The following is an 18,703-nucleotide window of genomic DNA, read 5'->3' on the forward strand; positions in this document are numbered from 1 at the left end:
CCCTACCATTCCTACCCGTGTCACACACTCCCCCGCATAAATGTCTGTAGACATCACTGTCACAGAGGCCTTACCATCTCCAAGAGCGTTCACGCCTGGCGGATTGTCCAGACTAATCTCTCATGGTCCATCCCTCTGTCCACGCCCATCTGTGTGACATCATTGAGTCCACAAGGCTTCAAGTCCCAGACACATGCATGCCCACATTCACATATTCAGACTTGTGTCTTCTCCCCCGATACACTCCCCTTCTCAGCTGAAGGGCCCCTGCCCAGCTCTTCCGCCTCAGCCCATCTGGATGGAGAGGCCCCCTCCCTTCCTGAGGCTGGCCCCCTTACCAGCCTCCGCCTCCATTCCCCTGGGATGGGGCCGGCTGGCCTCACCTCCTTGACCCTGCCCCCCTTCCTGCCTCCCCCAGGAGATCCCCTTCTATCACATTTGGAGTGGCAGCCAGAAGGCCCTGCACTGCACCTTCACCCTGGAGAGGCACAGCCTGGCCTCCACCGAGCTCAGCTGCAAGATCTGTGTGCGGCAGGTGGAGGGGGAGGGCCAGATATTCCAGCTGCACACCGTGCTGGCAGAGGTGAGGGCCGGGCACCAACACCGCATAGGGCTGAGGGCTGTAGACTCCAGGCTCCCCCTCCTCTGGGAGAAGTACCATCTCCCGCAGAGATGTGTCCCTGACCTCCCAGGTCTGAGCTGGGACTTGGTCCCTCTTTGCCCAGCTACAACTGTACTTGGCCTGTACCAGGCAGCTTAGGTTATCTACCAGATCTCCATAGCCACCAGGGAGGCAGCTGTGAGCATCCCCACCAGGGAGATGAGAAAGCAGGTTTTAGGGAGGGTGGGTATCACGGACTCTATATCAGGTCAAAGCTTGGCCCAGGCCTGTGGCTCTCCACCACTGTAATCCGGATTGAGGTTTATGAAACCTTCGCCACCCAGGGGGACAGCGCTAGGCCCTCCTTGCAGTGCAGGGTAAACAGCACTGAATAAAGGTCTAGACCCAGCTCTGCCACTGATTAGACATGTGACCATGGATAAGTCATTTCCCCTTTCTAGACTTTATTTTCCTTTGTGTAAAAGTGGGCCCATGTAGATTAGACCGTGGCTGAAGCCCCTGGTGGCTTCATAATCACAGATGGCACAGCATTAGCCCGGGCCGTGCATTAGCATGTGCACCCTGAGGGCGGGCAGGGGCCCTCTGCCCCTCTCACCCTTGCCCCCTGCCCTTCCAGACACCTGCTGGCTCCCTGGACGCCCTCTGCTCCGCCCCCAGCAGCACAGTCACCACCCAGCTGGGACCCTATGCCTTCAAGATCCCGCTGTCCATCCGCCAGAAGATATGCAACAGCCTGGATGCCCCCAACTCGCGCGGCAACGACTGGCGGCTGCTGGCGCAAAAGCTATCCATGGACCGGTGAGTGTCAGGGTGGCCTGCTCTGCTGAGACCACAGCCACCTCCCTCCCTTTGTCCCCAGTGGACAGGTGAGACAGGCAGCCTGACAGTCTAGGAGTGGGCCCACCCTTTGTGGTAGATCAGGACCTCAGGGTTGGCTCTGCTAAATCTAGAAGCCAGTTCCTTGAGGAGCATTGTGCTCAGAGCACTGGCCTGTGAGAATCAGGTCAAGCCAGAATACCAGCCAGGCATGATCACATCAGCAGCCCTGTGCCCAGGACAGAGCAGGTGTTCTAGAAATGCTTTCTGAGTGACACAGTACACCCTGGTGCCAAAACTTTTCCGGAGAGCTTAAAATGCTGGATAAATCTAATGGCAGTGGTCACCATTACAGTTATGGTATGCTTGCTTATTGAGAAATCATTTGATAAGCCTGCAGGGGGAGTTCCCATTGTGGCTCAGTAGGTTACAGGCCCACATAATCTCCATAAGGATGCAGGTTCAATTTCTGGCCTTGCTCAGTGGGTTAAGGATCTGGTGTTGCTGCAAGCTGCAGTGTAGGTCACAGATGCGGCTCAGATCCCGTGTTGCTGTGGCTGTGGTGTAGGCCTCAGCTGCAGCTCTGATTCAGCCCCTAGCCTAGGAACTTCCATATGTCATAGGTGCAGCCCTAAAAAGGAAAAGAAAAATAAATAAATACACCTGCAGGGGACAGGTACCATATATAAGACATCTTACCAGAAATAGGTGGGATTTATAAGGATGTCTGTGGCTTTGTTCCTACTATAGGGGAGTGCCTGGGGTGGGCAGAGACCAGGCAGAGAAGGAATGCGGAGGGAACGAGTGATGACTGATGATAAGCAGGACAGTTTCCGTTTTAGAGATGAGACTGAGGCTCAGAGAGGAGCAGTGATTTGCCTAGGGCCACACAGCCTGGGATTCAGACCCAGGATGGTGGGAGCCCAGACCCACAGTCCCAGGGCTCCTGGGAGGTACTCCCAGTGCCCCTCCACCCCAGGCTCCTGGGCAGTGCCGAGCATCTGGGGAGCCCAGTGTCCTCCTTTCCTCTCTCAGGTACCTGAACTACTTTGCCACCAAAGCGAGCCCCACGGGTGTGATCCTGGACCTCTGGGAGGCTCTGCAGCAGGACGACGGGGACCTCAACAGCCTGGCAAGTGCCTTGGAGGAGATGGGCAAGAGCGAGATGCTGGTGGCCATGACCACGGATGGGGACTGCTGAGCCGCCCCAACCCTGTGCATGCTGGGAGAGACCAGCAGGGGGCGGGCACAGGCCGCCGGGGCAGCCTCTTGTGGGGCAGTTGGGCCTCCTCACAGCCAGAATGGCCCCCCTCCTCCTCCCCCTGCCCCGCCCCCAGACCACGACCAGCCTTAGGAAATCCCTGGACTTTGCTGCTGGGAGGACCCAGCGTTCCTTCTCCACCCCCTGCTGACTTTCCTGACATCAGACCTCTGTGCAGGAACTGGGACGGGGCTGAGGCCTCTGGAGGCAGCTAGGGGAGCAGGGAGGTGGCCCTCCCACCCTCAGCCCCCGGGCCCTCGAGGGGGCCTCTGTTTGAGCTGCGTTCTTCATTTTCCTCCCCGGTTATTAATTTCTCCCTCCTCCCTAAGCCCCTTTCTCCTTTCATGCCATTTTCCTCTTTGAAGAGTCAAGTACAATTCAGGCGAGCTGCTTTCTCCTGTCCACAAACAAAAAGGAAGAGGAAAAAAAAGAAGGAAAGACAGAAAGCTTCAGACCACTAGTCAGGCTCAAAAGAGAAGAAAAACACCAAAACCATAAGGGAAAAGAAAAAACCCAGTTTCTTAGGAAACGCCAATGATTTATTATCCAGATATTTGGATAAGTCCTTTTTAAGAAAAAAGAAAGAAAATGAAAAAAACAACACACACAAAAAATAGGAAACACTTTTCTTGAGTGTGGATGAGTGTGGGCATGCTTGTGGTTCTGGCCAGGAGCGTGTGTGTGTGTGTGCGTGTGTGTGTGTGTGTGTGTGTGTGTGTGTCTCTGTGTGTGTCAGAGAGAGAGAGAGAGACTAAACAGGGAACACTTTGCTGCTAGTGATTCCATCTTCGACTGCATTCTAACAAGGCCCCAGCTTCCCCTTCCCCAGGGTCAGATGGGGTTTGAGCCATGGTCCCCTGTTTCCCTCCAAAATCTTAAGTGAATGCTGATCGGGAAAGCCATGGAGCCCTGAGGCCGGAGTGGAGCGAGGTCTTCCCTCCCTCTCACAGCCCCAGGTGGACCCCTCAAGGCTCCTCTGGGCTCCCAGGGATCCAGATTCAGAGGCCCCGGCAGGGAAATAGGAGAGCCAGCCCAGCTTGGAGCCAGAGAGAATTTCCAGTACTGTGGTCTCGTGGCTCCTGCAGAGGGGAGACGGCCCAGGAGGGGGGCCCTAGCAGAGAAAGAAGTCAAGGATGAGAATTCCCCACAGACACCTCTCTCCCTCACCCAAGGTCGGAGTGGGGTGCAGCCGGAATCCGCCCCCCCAGCAGCCCCCAGACCAGGGGGGCTGCCATAGGTTGGCATCTTCTTAATGCCCAGGAATCCAGGATCTGTCCTTTTTCAGCCTCGATTTCTCCTTCTGTAAAACCGAAGGGGTGGATGGGAGGGCCTCTAGCTGCAGAAGCCTGAGCTTCTGGGGTTGGTGTGGCTTTGAGGATGGGCTAGCAGGCAGCCCTGCAGCACGGGAGGCTGGGAGGTAGGCTGCCTGGCCGCGCTTCACGTGCCAGCCCGCCGTGGAGGAGGGAGGGTGGAGGGCTGTCTTCCCAGAGCTCATCTCCACAGGCACCTCCCTTCCACCCTCTTCTCACCCCTCCTCTGCCGTCTGGGACTGTTTGAAGTCAGCTTTGATAAGCAAAGTTGGTGGCGTGGAGGATTTCCAAGGGCCCATCAGGGTCCCTCTTTGGCCGTCTGCTGGTGGCTGAGACCAGAATCTTGAGCCAGCACAGAGGCTTCACATCAAAGGGACTCTCTTCCTTGGCGCCCAGGGCAAAGCAAGTGCCAGCTCTAGGCACTGACCCCAGGGCTTGCCCCAGCATGTCCTCGAGCCGCTCCTGGGACTGGCCTGGGCATATCCTGGCATTTGAAAGTCTGGTCTCCTGGGAGGAAAGCAGTGGGGTAGTGCCAGCCAGTGTCCCTAGCATGGCTTCCCTGCTGTGTACTCGGGGGCTTATGGGAATGAGGGGGTCTCACCACCCAGCAGCCCCCCCTGGGGAATGGCCTGGCTCTGGACAGTCAAGGGCCTGCTGGTGTGAGAGAGGCTTCCTTTTTATCAGGGCTGCTAAAGAGGCCAGGCCCGCATCAAGTTTGGGCCCCTGAGGCTGCAGGCCCAGCCTCCCTGCTCGCCTCTGGTCTGGGCTGTGTGGTCCATGGCCTTGAGGGCAGCTTCACCAGTGCCGTGAGGGGCTTTCCTGGTGCTCTTCTCAGGCCCTAAAATGCCCACAGGCAGCCTGGGGTCCAAAGACCGGCCCTGATGCTCCAGCTTTGCCATTACACTGCTGTGTGACTTCAGGCATATGACTGCCTTCTTGGGGCCTCTTTTGCTTTTTATATCTAGACGGCTCCACAGCTGCTATCTGAGGGCCCTTGGGGTTTGGACACATGGCCATTCTGGGCTGCTGATGAGAACCCTGGTGGGTTGAAGTTGACCGTGGTCTGCCACGCCCCTTCTCCCTGCCCACCCTCGCCCCTCCCGCCAGAAGTCGGCTTCCTCAGTGCCCAGACCCAGTTCTTGGTGGGTGAGGCCAGACCAGCCACCCAGGTGCCATTTCTAATCTGGTTTCCAGAAACTGTGTACCAGGGCCTGGAGCACAGAACCAATTGACTGAAGCCTCCTGGGAGGGTTCAAACTGTTCAGCTATATAAGAAAAGCCTGGACAGGATTTGCGGGCCCCATCCATCTGCTGCGGCAGCCGTGACTTAGTCTGCACGCTACCCATCTCCAGGTGGGATGGAGGTTCTCCCTTCATTCGGGCCTGAGAGGCAGCCGCACGCAACCTGAGTGCCTTGGGAGCGACAGATTAAGTGCCGCTTCAGGGCCCTCGCGGTGTTTCCCTCTCATCTCTGGGGTGTGCTTGCGCGTGCGTGCGTGTGTGCGGGTGCTCTTATCTGTGGGCACATCAGCGTGCCCCACCCGGAACTCGTCCCCACCTGTGTGTGAGTGTGTGTCCTCCTCACGTCCATGCTGGGCCACCTGGAGGTCGGCGTGCCTGTTTTTGCCTCTCTGAGTCCACAGGGTCCGTCAGTGTATCTTCTATGTGCCTCTCCCTCCACCTTCTCCTGCAGTGCCCCAGGCTCCGGAGGGACCCTCCCCATCTTCGGGATGATCCAGGGCCCTCTAGTCCCCTTTCCCTAGCAACCAGGCAGCTGAGCCAGGTCCCTTAGCAGACGCTTTGAGGAGAGGTGACCAGGAGCCTGGGTACAGGGAGCACCTCCCCTCGGGGCAAAGGGCTGGACCACCTGCTTGGGCCGTGGATGTGGTTATATGCCTGGCGCCGCAGGGCTGCAGGGCTGGCCCCAATCCCACCTCTGTTCATTCTGTAAACTACAGCCTGTAAATAACACTTAGCATTCCTATTGTAACAAAATTAATTTTTATGAAATAAATTATATTTCCTAGTCTAATAAAAAAAAATCAGGTTGTATTCTGCTATCTTCTTGACTGTCTTTCTGTCTGCAGTTGGGAATGACCTGCCTGCTTTTCTCCATATTCCATGAGTTTGGAGCAGGCGGTCATCGTCCGAGCTCTCTGAGCTCCTGGAAATGATCAAGTTCAACTGCCTAATTTTGCAGAAGGGAACACTGGCCCAGAGAAGAGTAAGAACTTCCCTGTGGTCACACAGCAAATGAGAGCCCATGCTGGCTCCAGATCCCAGTCCCTGCTCCCCAGATCTCAGTGTATAAGTGTTCCTGGAATGTGTTTGGGGGCAGTCCTTTGAGCCTACTATAGCCTATGTCATGGGCAGGAGGGGTGGCAGAGGTGACGCCCTCAGTGTTCCTGTCTGCCTGTGAGAAGTTCAAAAAGGTGTTTCCCAGCTGGAGCTGAGGCTGAGGTCATTTGAGAGCATTCACCTGAAACATAAGTAAATTGTGCTGGCAGAAAGGGCATGATGGGCAGGCTGGGGTTGTGTGACTTTGGACCCAAGGTGGCCACGCACGGTTGGGCAGGTTACACACTGGACAAGAGTGCTGTATCTAAGGGGGAGGGTGGTGCCATTCCCACACAGATCGTAGACTTTACTTTTTATCCAGAGAAATCATTTTAATTAAATCTACCCAACACAAACCCATCTGATAGGTCTTTAACCCTAAAAACAATGAAAGAAAAGCAGACCCTCAATAACTAAAAGATGCAATAGAAATTTTACACTCCCAAACATGACACATTTTGATCTTTCTTCAGGTTTTTGTTCAGTCTTTTTGTTCAAGTAACATACAGTGGGTTTTGTTTCTTATCCAGTCAGAAAGGCTTTGACTTCTGTTGAAATATCAGATATTAGCATAACAGTGTAAATCAACTATACTATAATTTTTTTTTTCTTTTTTGTCTTTTTGCCATTTCTAGGGCTGCTCCCACGGCATATGGAGGTTCCCAGGCTAGGGGTCGAATCGGAGCTGTAGCCACCGGCCTACTCCACAGCCACAGCAATGTGGGATCCGAGCTGCATCTGCAACCTACACCACAGTTCATGACAACGCCGGATCCTTAACCCACTGTGCAATGCCAGGGATCGAACCCACAACCTCATGTTCCTAGTCGGATTCGTTAACCACTGAGCCACAACGGGAACTCCAACTATGCTATACTTTAAAAAAAGAAATGTTTAATCCTCCCATATTTAATTACCAATAGTTGGGTTTAAACAGATTGTAGACTGGTATATTTACTATGAGATGTTCCCAGCAGGTGGCAGTAAGAGGGTCTTGTTCTAAGAACATCAACATCTTGGTGTTAATTTTCCTTGGTGTCTTGAGGTGATGGTTTTTTGGGTTTTGGTTTGTTGTTTTAATTTACTTGTCAGCAGCCCTGGTCCACTCTGCCCTGTGGACCTCTGGTCCCCTGCATGAGCTGAGTGTGTTCCCGGCATTTTCCAGCAGACACTGCCTACTCTGGGTGGATTCTGTGATCTCTAAAATTTGTAGTGAGGGAGTTCCTGCCGTGGCTCGGTGGTCCGAACCCGACTAGTATCCATGAGGATGTGGGTTCAATCCCTGGCCTCGCTCAGTGGGTTAAGGATCCGGCATTCCTGTGAGCTGTGGTGTGGGTCACAGACACCGCTCAGATCCCATGTTGCTGTGGCTGTGGTGTAGGCCAGTGGCTACAGCTCCAATTTGACCCCTAACACAGGAACTTCCATGTGCCTCAGGCACGGGCCTAAAAAGACAAAGATAAAAAATAAAATAAATAAAATTAAGTTTGGAGTGAGAGCACACACTGGCTCGGGAATAGAGTCATAGCACATTAAAGGCTCTGAGAAGGCCTGTGGAAGAAGCTGATTTATAATACTGGTGTCCCAGATGTTTTTGGTCATGGAGTGCTTTTTTAACCCTTTCATGCCCAGAAAGTCCCTGCCAGCTCTGACTTTCAGGGATCTGTGGCTCTAGGGCAGGTGCCAGTTATTGTCTGGCTGTCCCCCTGGGGGTAGGGAGCAGCTGCAGTCTGGGTCCTCTGGGAGTTTATGGCCTAGTGGGGGAGGCAGGATAAGCAAGGTACATACATGCACACAGACCCGCCACTCAGACTGTCATTGGTTCCTGGAACCAGAGTACCGGGGGCCATCACATTCCTCTGTGTGTGTGTGTGAAGGGAAAGGAGGTTTAGCCTGAGATGGGGCAGCAGCCCAGGGAGCAGTGGGTAGAGTCAGGTGTGGGGCAATCATTTCATATAAGTAGCCCCCACAGGCAGGTAGATTATCTGGGGTCCCCTCGCCCTCTGCCCACCACCCAAGAAGGAGGGCCCCACTTGCTACCTTCTCCTTGATGGCGTGCAGAGTTCAGGCTGAAAAGCAGGGGACCTGGGTTCCAGTCATGCTGTGGGGGCCACTGTCCCTTCCCAAGCCTTAGTCTTCCCATCCATGCAATGGGGGCCTTAGACCTGCTGTTCTGTATGTTTCCTCTGGCTGGTCTGGTTCTAGAATTTGGGGGGAGGGTCCTTATTCTAGGCAGGGGTGTGACAGCCCCACCCCTTGGCCCCTCTGTCACCGTCCCAGGGTGGATGAGGGGAAACTAGGAGCAGTAGGCAGAAGATGGGTTGGTTCCAACCCTGTGACCACGTGGCTGCCCAGGGAGGCGCCCGAGAGCAGGGTGGTGAGGTGACAAGGCTGCCACACAAACCGGCCAAACTGACACAACCAGCAATCTTCAAGTCACTGCTGTTGCCCCTGAGGGTTGCTGGGTGTGGGCGGCCACAGGCTGCCCCTTCCTCCACGGAGGGCCACAGGGACAGAAAAATCCATTCCAGCTCCACCAATGGCCTGAGATCCGACTCAGGAAGACCTCGTCCAGTTCTGTTTAGCAAATTTTCAAAAATTCAGCCTATTTGAATTCAAAATATGATACATGCTTATGGTTTAAAAAAAAAAGATACAAAAGAATAGGTGAAAAGTAGATCCCCTCCTTCTCCTGTCTCATCCCCTTCCCTCCCCCATAGAGGCAATTACGACTTTTCTTATATATCCTCTCAGGAAGATCTATGCATATACAAACATATCTTTGTTCTTGTAAATATTTAAATACAGTGGGTTTGATCCAAGAGTCTCAACCCCTCAAGGTATAAACATGAAATAGTTTTATTTTTTCCAATAACTGCTCGGAAATTCATTTTGTCGACACCATCTTTCCCTCTGGATAGCAGCCTCCCTTAACGATGTCTCCGTGGAGATCTCTAACTTTTCCCTCCCTTGCTGTTATTAAGATAGATTCATTTTGGAGGCTGAGGCTCAGCCCATCCATCTTGGAACTCCAGCCTCATCTTTAACTAAGGCCCCGGGAGCGCCCTCTACAGGCCACTTGGGGTGGTACTGCCTGCTCTCCAGGCCTCCCGAACCCACATCTCTTTATAGCCCCAGCCAGCCACTCCCTTCTCCCAACAGAGGGACCTCTTCCACCCTCCCGGCTTTCTCCCTGTCCTTTCGTAGGAAAAGCTGCCATGAAGCTGGTTGTCGCCTCCTGCACCAGGTACATGCATGTCACACCAAGACCCCAGCCTTCTCCAAGGTGGGCACAGAAAATTCTAGGGAACTTCCTCAGCAGGTTGCTATTTGTAACCTTGATCCTTGCCCTGGACCAACATTCCAGGGACAGGAGGCACTCAGATTAGGGACTCCCAGGCCCTGATATTTCCAAACCCAAACCAGTGGCACAGGGAGCGGCAGCACATCTGACATGGCCCACCCCTGGGTATCAAGCCCAGGTAGCACACTCTGCCCTCGGAGCCGCGGCCAAGGGGGAGACTGGGAAACAAAGGGGCAAGGGGACTGAGGAAACTCAGAGAGGCTCTGACCAAGCCTGGGGGTCCACAGAGGCCTTATGGAACAGCAATGTTTTAGGACACTGGGGTTGGTTTCCCTGAGGCAGTTTCTCAATCATGCCTTTTTGTGGGAGATGCTTTCAGGCAAAAGTCAGCAGCAACTTTCTTTTATGAAACTTCTTACGAAGAGGCTGATGTCCTTTGAACAGGTGATGGACCAGATGTGAAGGCCATTGTGTGCCAGAAGTGCTGAAGTGGCCTCAGGGTCCTACCTGGGTGGGTGTTTGGGTGTGAGCTGGTGTCCTCTCAACCACCCTAACCTGGGAGATGGGGGGCGGGGGCGGAGGGAAATCCAGGAGAGGGGGCACTAGTGAGTCTGTGCTGGTCCAGCAGCCTCAAGGCACCAGCACAGACCTCACTGTGGGTGATTTGAATCTGTCCATCCCGGTTCCTCCGCCTAAGCAGCTTCCTCAGGAGAGGGTCTGGGATGCCTGGAAATTCAATCAATAGTTATTGATCTCATCCATAGACCGGCACAGCCTGGTGAATCAGACCTGGACTCGGCACTCGGGCAGTTCATGGCAGGATAAAAAGCAAGTTCCCACAGCTGGTACATCAGAGCTGCAGTTAGCCGGTAGGAAGCACCGACAGAGCACCAGGGAGCAAGAGGAAAGGAGGGGTCATCCAGCTGCTGCTTTGAAAGGCGTGGTATGTAGGCAGGTGGAGAGCAGAGGGCCGGGTCCAAGGGCCCACCAGGTGGAGGGAAGAGTAGGATTGCAAGTGCCTGATCACAAGTACAGAGGCGAGGACACCCACGGTGGAGGAGGGGCCTCATGGAGTCAGAGAAGCAGGGGATCAGCCTGGGAGTCTGGGAAGGACACACCTGTGTCCGACACACCTGTCCCAGGAGCATGGCTCCCCATAAGGTCACCCTTTCTAGGTTCCCAGCCCGCTGACAATGGAGTCAGCCTCAGGGCTTTGTCTGTGGGTCAGGGGGGTCTCCTGGATCCACACTGCTAGGTCACGGGAAAAAGAGAAGCAGCCTCATCAACACTCCACAAAGAGGAGTTTCCATCGTGGCTCAGTGGTTAGCGAATCCAACAAGGAACCATGAGGTTGCAGGTTCGATCCCTGGCCTTGCTCAGTGGGTTAGGATCTGGTGTTGCCATAAGCTGTGGTGTAGGTCACAGACGCAGCTCGGATCCCGTGTTGCTGTGGCTCTGGTGTAGGAGGGCATCAAATCAGCCCCCACAGGAGTTCCCATCATGGCTCAATGGTTAATGAATCTGACTAGGAACCATGAGGTTGTGGATTAGATCCCTGGCCTTGCTGTGGTATAGGTTGCAGATGCGGCTAGGATCCCGCGTTGCAGTGGCTGTGGTGTAGGCCGGCGGATACAGCTCTGATTATACCGCTAGCCTAGGAACCTCCATATGCTGCGGGAGCGGCCCTAGAAATGGCAAAAAAGACAAAAAACAAAACAAAACAAAAAAAACACTCCACAAAGAAAGGTGCCCTCTGGTCTGTCTGTTGGAGCATAAGCTGTCTCAGCATATTGTCCACTTTCCACTTTCTTAGCAATGAGGCTCTCCACCCAAGAGAAACAGGAGGATAACTGTTCAGTTAACTGGCCTCTCTCATTTGGCCTCGGTACCACAGGAAGGCGATAGGGGGAAGGGGCGACTCTGGCTCCCTGGAGCCCACACAGCCCACTGGGAGGGGTCAGCCCTCCCTGCTATGGCTCAGACCATGGCTGCCAGGACTGCTCCCTCCTCCTGCTCTTAGAAACCAGAAATCAGGATTTGTAGGTGAAATGGTTCCACTTGTAATTATTGGCTCAAATTTCTTTAAATATTATGTAGGTCAAATAAGACCCACCCGGTTTGTGCCCTACTGGGCCGTGGGGAACTGGGGAGAGGTTTTGAAGCAGTGGAGGGTTAGGCTCAGAGCTTCTCTGGTTCCAGGCTCTGCTGCCTGGGATGGGGCCCCGAGCCCCTGGCCCTCTCTGCAGATTGCCAAGAGCCCCCTGCCTGGGCACTGCTTTCCCCAGGTTGCATCACAGGGACAGTGGCACCTGCCCCAGAAACCCCTCCTGCATCTCTCCATGGGATGGCAGCCTCGGCTGGTCCTCTTCCCAGGAGCTTCTCGTCTGCCTGATGAAACCCAGGGCAGGGCTAAGCTGCCAGCCCTCAGGTCCCAGCAATTCCCAGATGACCAGGTGCTCAGGGACAGATGCCCTGTGCTCACACCAGTAAATACTGTGATTACCCAGGGGGCTTATACTGGGCAGAGGCTGCCCCTGAGAACTGCAGGGCTGCACTGGAATCCATTTCCCAGAATTCTAGGAGGGCAGAGGTGGGGGGGGGGGGTCCTTGGCCATTACCTAATTTACCCTCACTGGATGCCAAAATTCCCTCCACAATGGCCCATGCAGGCACTTAACCAGTCTCTACTTAAATACCTCCAGAGACGGAGAACTCACAACTTATTAACAATAATAATAACAGCTGGCATTTATTGAATGCTAATTTATTTTCGCTGTAGGGGCTGATTGTGTGTGTGTGTGTGTGTGTTTGCCTTTTCTAGGGCCACTCCTGTGGCATATGGAGGTTCCCAGGCTAGGGGTCTAATCAGAGCTGTAGCCACCGGCCTACACTAGAGCCACAGCAACGCAAGATCTGAGCCGCATCTGCGACCTACACCACAGCTCATGGCAATGCCAGATCCTTAGCCCACTGAGCAAGGCCAGGGATGGAACACACAACCTCATGGTTCCTAGTCAGATTCATTAACCACTGAGCCACGATGGGAACTCCTGTAGGGACTGATTTGACCCTCAGGAGCCAATAGGAATAAGCCTAAGTCTTCTACTTTCTGAGAGCTTTTCAAATATTTGAAAATTTGAAAGCAGTGGTCATGGTCCACCCTAGAGCCATTTCTCCCCCAATCAAATGCTCCCAGATCCTCATGTGGCGTGGCTCAGCGTCAGGTGAGGTTTTGTGCTCCCCCAGGGCCCTGGTGGCCTGCCTCTCTTTCTTCTACTCCCACAGGTGAATAATGATGGTGCCCATGTCACAGGGTGTGGGAGGCATAAAAGCCACCAACAACTGGGAGGTACTAAGCACGAGGCTTGATACTGAGGAGGCTCAGTAAATAGAGGCTAACATTATCCGCAGCCCCAGCTAAGCCGCAGGTTTAAGGGGACAAGCTCAGGGGTCTGCCTGCCCTGGGCTTGAACCCAGACTCCATCATCTGCTTTCCATGTGATCTTGAGCAAAGTGCTGAAACCAAATTCCTGAGCCACAGAATCTGTAACATAAAAAAAAATTTTTAAGAGTTCTCATCATGGCTCAGTGGTTAACAAACCCGACTAGCATCCATGAAGACACAGGTTCAAACCCTGGCCTCGCTCGGTGGGTTAAGGATCGGTGTTGCCATGAGCTGTGGTGTAGGTCACAGACGCAGCTCAGATCCTGCATTGCTGTGACTGTGGCATAGGCCGGCAGCTATAGCTCCAATTCGATCCCTAGCCTGGCAAATTCCTATGCTTCAGGTGCAGTCCTAAAAAGACAAAAGACCAAAAATATATATATATATATATAATTTATGGCTGCACCCACAGCATATGGAAGTTCCCGGGTCAGGGACTGAATTCAAGCCACAGCTTCAAGTGCAGCAACACCAGATCCTTTAACCCACTGTGCCTAGCCAGGGGTTGAACCTGCACCTCCCCAGCGACCCAAATCTCCGCAGCCAGATTCTTAACCCACTGCACTACAGTGGGAACTCCAAAAATGGTTGTTTCATACCACTGTATTTTGGGGTCATTTGTTTTGTAGCCATGGTAACCAGAACAGAGCAGTTTCTGGGATTCTAGTATCACCAACATTGTTCTTAGACTCTAATCAATAGAAATTGATGAGGCCAGATAAGGCATTCCCAAAAGGCTTTACTGGGACTCCTGGAACACAAGGGACTGAGAACAAGTAACAGGTGTCCTTGCTGGCTCTCTGACTCAGAGGGTAGGCTGATCCTGTCAGTGAGGGTGAGGGCAGGGGTGGATCAGTAGGTGGGACTAGGGGCATGGCTTAGGTGGTGTGCCCACCCTCTTGGTGGTTCTGTGTGCAGGGATCATGCACCATATACCCTGTTTTGTTCCTTGCACCTCAGAGATGACAATTGAGTTTTGGCCTTTTTATATCTCGTTGCTCATAATTTGCCCCAACTGGGCATCGCATGCAGTTATTTTTAGTCCCTTATAGTTTCTTTGTATTCTGTTGCTCCAGGAAGGAGACAGTTTGTCCAGCTGTGTCACTGCAGTAGTATCTCAGGTCCCAGCCTGTCTCACTAGTAATGCTCCACTGCTTGCTCCAGGTGCTGGTGGCATGGATGCTTCCATTGTGCGGTTATTCATAAATCCTACATTGTGATTTGTACACTGAGTTATACTTCCTTAAGAAAACACCAAACAAGGGAGTTCCTGTCTCATGGCTCAGTGGTAATGAACCCGAGTCGTATCCATGAGGACACGGGTTTGATCGCTGGCTCTGCTGAGTGGATTAACGATCTGGCGTTGCCATGAGCTGCAGTGTAGGTTGCAGATGCGGCAGAGATCTGCCATTGCTGTGGCTGTGGTGTAGGCCAGCAGCTGTAGCTCTGATTGGACTCATATGCTATGGGTGTGGCTCTAAAAAATAAAAAAAAAAAAAAACCACCAAGCAACAAAACAAAAATCATGAAAAGAATGCTTTTAGAGCATCTTAAGGTTGAAATCGTGAGAAGGATGGATTGATCCTCAAAGGCTCCAGAGCTAGCGGGAGGGGAGGGGTTGGGATCTGGAGCGGGGTGGGGGGCAGACCTAGAACAGAGGGGGCAACTTCCCTATTATAATTGGACAGAGAGAGAAAGAAACAGGAGCTGATGGGGGAAGATTTTGTGCTGAGAAATAAGGAAGTTTCTCGTTGGCGGCTTCTGATTTCTCCATCAAGTAGGAGGCAGGAGGCAAGGCTGTCTCAGGATGGGGTGTGTTCAGGGTTTGAGGTGAGTGGAGGAGGAAGCTGGCGGCCGTTCCTGCAGAAAGCAGGAGCTAAGATGTGTCCAGGGACTGCGGAATCCTCGAGGCCCATTTCAGGTTGGTCACAGGAATTCAGAGTGGAGCCACTGGCCTCCTGGGGACTTTCCCAGTCAGGCTTATTTGCTCAGGTATAGGTGGGTCACCCAGGGTTGGTCAGCAGAACCACTAGGACACGAGGGGCAAGGGAGTTCAGGGTACTGCCAAGACGTTACTGAACCGATGGCCCATGGGACCTAAGCTGGATCTGGGTGGGAGGAAGATGCCTGATTCATGGACGGGAGAGAGAGGGGACAGGGGCTGGAGTCTGCAGGAGGTCTGGAACCTTCCCCAAGGAGCGAGCCCAGCCTGCGAGTGCAGCAGTGACAGAGAAAGGCCACTAGATGGCAGCATAAGCCTAATGGAGGCCTCGGTGTCCACCTGGAGGACTTCTGCGCTGAAGTTGTGAGACTAAATCAGGCTCTTCTCAAGACTTAATTGCCTACAGGTTAGCAGGCTTTGCATAAAATGGGAGTTTAGGTGGCCAGTCAGCACCCACACCCAGCCACCTTTGATGGAACCCCTTACTGAGCTCTGGAGACAGAAAGGCATTGATTTGAACCTTGGCTCTGCCGCTTACCAGCTGTGTGACTCCAAGCATGATTCTAACCTCTCAATACCCCAGCTTCCTCACATATAAAAATGAGGCTAACTAGAATACCCACAGCATGGGCTGCGCAAGGGACTCAAGGAGATGGTCTCTGGGGGCAGGAGGGCAGCCGGGGTTTCCTTGAGAGCCATCAGTACCACTTAGAAGGCTCCCACTCTGGGCCTCTCAGAAGGCTGTTAGGTCGGAATGCTCAGATGCGGGAACCAAGGCTTGTCTGCCTAGGGCTATCTAACCAGCATCCCAGCCCAGGGGCCAGCGGGCTCCAGTTCTGTCCTCCACACCAGGTGGGCTCCCTGGCTGGTCCCTGACCTCACATCCTAGCTCCCTGGGGCCAGGAGCGAGTCCCTTTGTAATAGTGAGAGGGCTTCGGACAGCACTCAGAACTCTCGGAGCATTTCACAAGCCAAGGAGTGACAGCACGCTTTTCTTATAGGGCTGAGAGCAGTGAAATATCCACCCCATGGAGGGCGCTTTGGGTGTTTCTCGAGTTTACCATCCCTCTGCTTTCTTCCTTCTCTTCCTGGCCCTCCTCCTCCTTTCTCTCTCCTCTTCTTTTTCTTCTTGACAGCACGTCGGAACAATGGCGATGCCCAGCCGCTGTGCAGCACGGGATCATTTATAAACATTGTCCCAACATTCTCTGCTGCTCCTGCAAGCAGGTGGTTGTTGGCATCATCTCTGCCCAGTGCCCAGTGGCAATGCCTCTGCTCCTCACCTCTGCCCCAGACGCGGGGCGTGGGGTGGGGTGGGGGGGCTCAAAGCAGAAAATCGTGGCCTCTCCATTCCCAGGCCTTATTAAAAGGGGCCTCCTGAGCCAGCCCACGACTGTCGCAGGGCCTGCCCACCTGCCCTGACATTCCCATCCCTCCCTGCTCCTGGAATCGGTCTGTTCTCCAGTCAGCTTTGTAAAAACACTTGGGTCTCCTCTCCTTCCCCCATTTGGACCCTGTCCATCTCAGAAAAAGATGTTTTCCTGATAACGTGTCACAGAAACAGATGCTTTTATTACCTCATCACTGAAGGGCCCTTGGGGGAGAGACTTGCTCAGGGTCACTCAGCTGGTCAGAGACGGGGCCAGAATCAGAGCCCAGGGCTTCTGACCCCCACTTGACTCCCTTCCCTGATCCCCCACAGCCTCGAACATTCCCTGAGAAGCCGAGGGTGCCCCAAGCTACATCTTGCCAGGAAGCCACCCAGTGGGTGCATGAGCAACTGGTTTCCTCCTGTTTCTTTCTGCCTGGAAGATGGAGGCCATCCGCAGCCCCTTTGGAGGCCCAGCCCCAGGAAGAAGCTAATCCCTGGGGTGGCTGGCACGTCCTACATTTGGAGAAAGCCTCCAGCTTCAGGACACTGGAGGGGGGCTGCTTGGGACTCTGGCTCTGTCAGCAGGTGTCTTCAACTCCCATTCCATCTCACACACTCATCCTCCAAAAATACAGATGAAAAGGACTGTGGGCCACTCAAGCCTTTACACGTCAAGTGACAAAGCACTGAAGCACCAAGGAGATGGGACCATGATCTGGGCAGAGGACCAGGAATACCCCTGGATTTGCTGCCACCTGGACAGGGACCCCAGGGGCCTGGAAGCTTCCTGCTTCCTTACAGGGAACCCTCTGCTATCCATCTGAGCAGAGATGCAGCGGACTGAGAGCAGGTGGGAAGATCAGAGTTGCTCACCCAAGCAGCCAGGCCTCAAGCCAAGTTCTGGGGCTCCTGAAGACGTCTGCCCATCCCCAAGAGGCCAAGTTCAGCCTGGGCGTGTGGTCTGACTCCACCTCTGCACCCTGCCTGCGCTCCCCGAATGTTGGAGGGGATCTGTGTGCTCCCCGTGGGAAGCTGGCAGGGCCCAGGATGGTGGTCAGCCTGCAGGTAGACCTTCGGGGAAGGTCTTCAGTCTCTGCCACAGTCCCCAGCTCCAAGCCTCCCCTTTGGGCTCCTGTCATTTTGCTGTGGACAGTGGCTGTTTTCTTGCCGTGTGTAAAATGTGAAAAGGAGTGGAGTTCCCGTCGTGGCTCAGTGGTTAATGAATCCAACTAGGAACCATGAGGTTGCAGGTTCGATCCCTGGCCTTGCTCAGTGGGTTAAGGATCTGGTGTTGCCATGAGCTGTGGTGTAGGTCACAGACGTGGCTTGGATCCCGCGTTGCTGTGGCGCTGGCGTAGGCCAGCGGCTACAGTTCTGATTAGACCCCTAGCCTGGGAACCTCCATATGCCGCGGGAGTGGCCCTAGAAAAGGCAAAAAGATCCCCCCCCCCAAAAAAATGAAAAGGAGCATTTGGGCAAAATCTTGCTGGTTGTGCTGATCTGTACGTCATAATGTAAATGGTAACAGCAAGCTTGCTAAGCAAATTCAAGTTCAAGACTAGTCTTCTGTCTGTCCCCCCCAACAACCACACAGTGGCCCCTAATCCTCTGAAATAGCATCCAGGTGGGCTGGGAACCAGGATGGTTTAAGACCTAAAAAGATTGAGATGCAAAATTAAAACTCTGACATTGTGGGTCTGTTTTCTTAGGCTGGACAAGTAAGTCAGATGTGGTGGCCAGGTGGCCCCGGCTTCTAGTCCATCACCCTGCCTGGTCACCACAGTCATCTCCCTAAAGCCCAGTGGAGTCTGTTCTCTTCCAAAAAACCCTTCTGGAGCCCTGTAACCTGCAGGATGACATTCACAGACCTGTTCTGGCTTTCAGGAGCCATCCCAATCTGGGTCCAGCCTTTCCCACATCCTCACATCTCTCTTGCTAAGGTCATGTCACTGCTTGCATCTCTGTCTTTGCTGTCTTTGTTCAGCCCTCTGCCCCTCCTAGAACATCCTCCTGAGCTTTTCTTTCTTTTTCTGTCTTTTTTTTTTTTTTTTTTGCTGTTTCTTGGGCCACTCCAGCGGTATATGGAGGTTCCCAGGCTAGGGGTCCAAACGGAGCCGTAGCCCCTGGCCTACACCAGAGCCACAGCAATGCGGGATCCGAGCCACGTCTGTGACCCACAGCACAGCTCGCAGCAATGCCGGATCCTTAACCCACTGAGCAAGGCCATGGATGGAACCCGCAACCTCATGGTTCCTTGTCGGATTCATTAACCAGGGAGCCACGACGGGAACTCC

General features: G+C 53.7%; 1 protein-coding gene across 3 annotated transcripts in view; it reads left to right on the top strand.

The window, feature by feature from the left end:
• UNC5B (unc-5 netrin receptor B) overlaps positions 1-6,061 on the top strand; it is an 88,001-nt gene extending 81,940 nt beyond the window's left edge. For 2 of the 3 annotated variants that reach the window (XM_005671044.3, XM_021072185.1), the window contains exons 14-16: positions 419-583; positions 1,239-1,420; positions 2,474-6,061. In XM_005671044.3, the coding sequence (XP_005671101.1) occupies positions 419-583; positions 1,239-1,420; positions 2,474-2,639 (513 nt within the window). In that variant the 3' untranslated portion in view covers positions 2,640-6,061. 3 annotated transcript variants of the gene reach the window in all.

The sequence above is a fragment of the Sus scrofa genome, chromosome 14, assembly GCF_000003025.6.
Source record: "Sus scrofa isolate TJ Tabasco breed Duroc chromosome 14, Sscrofa11.1, whole genome shotgun sequence".
NCBI classification, from domain to species: Eukaryota; Metazoa; Chordata; class Mammalia; order Artiodactyla; family Suidae; genus Sus; species Sus scrofa.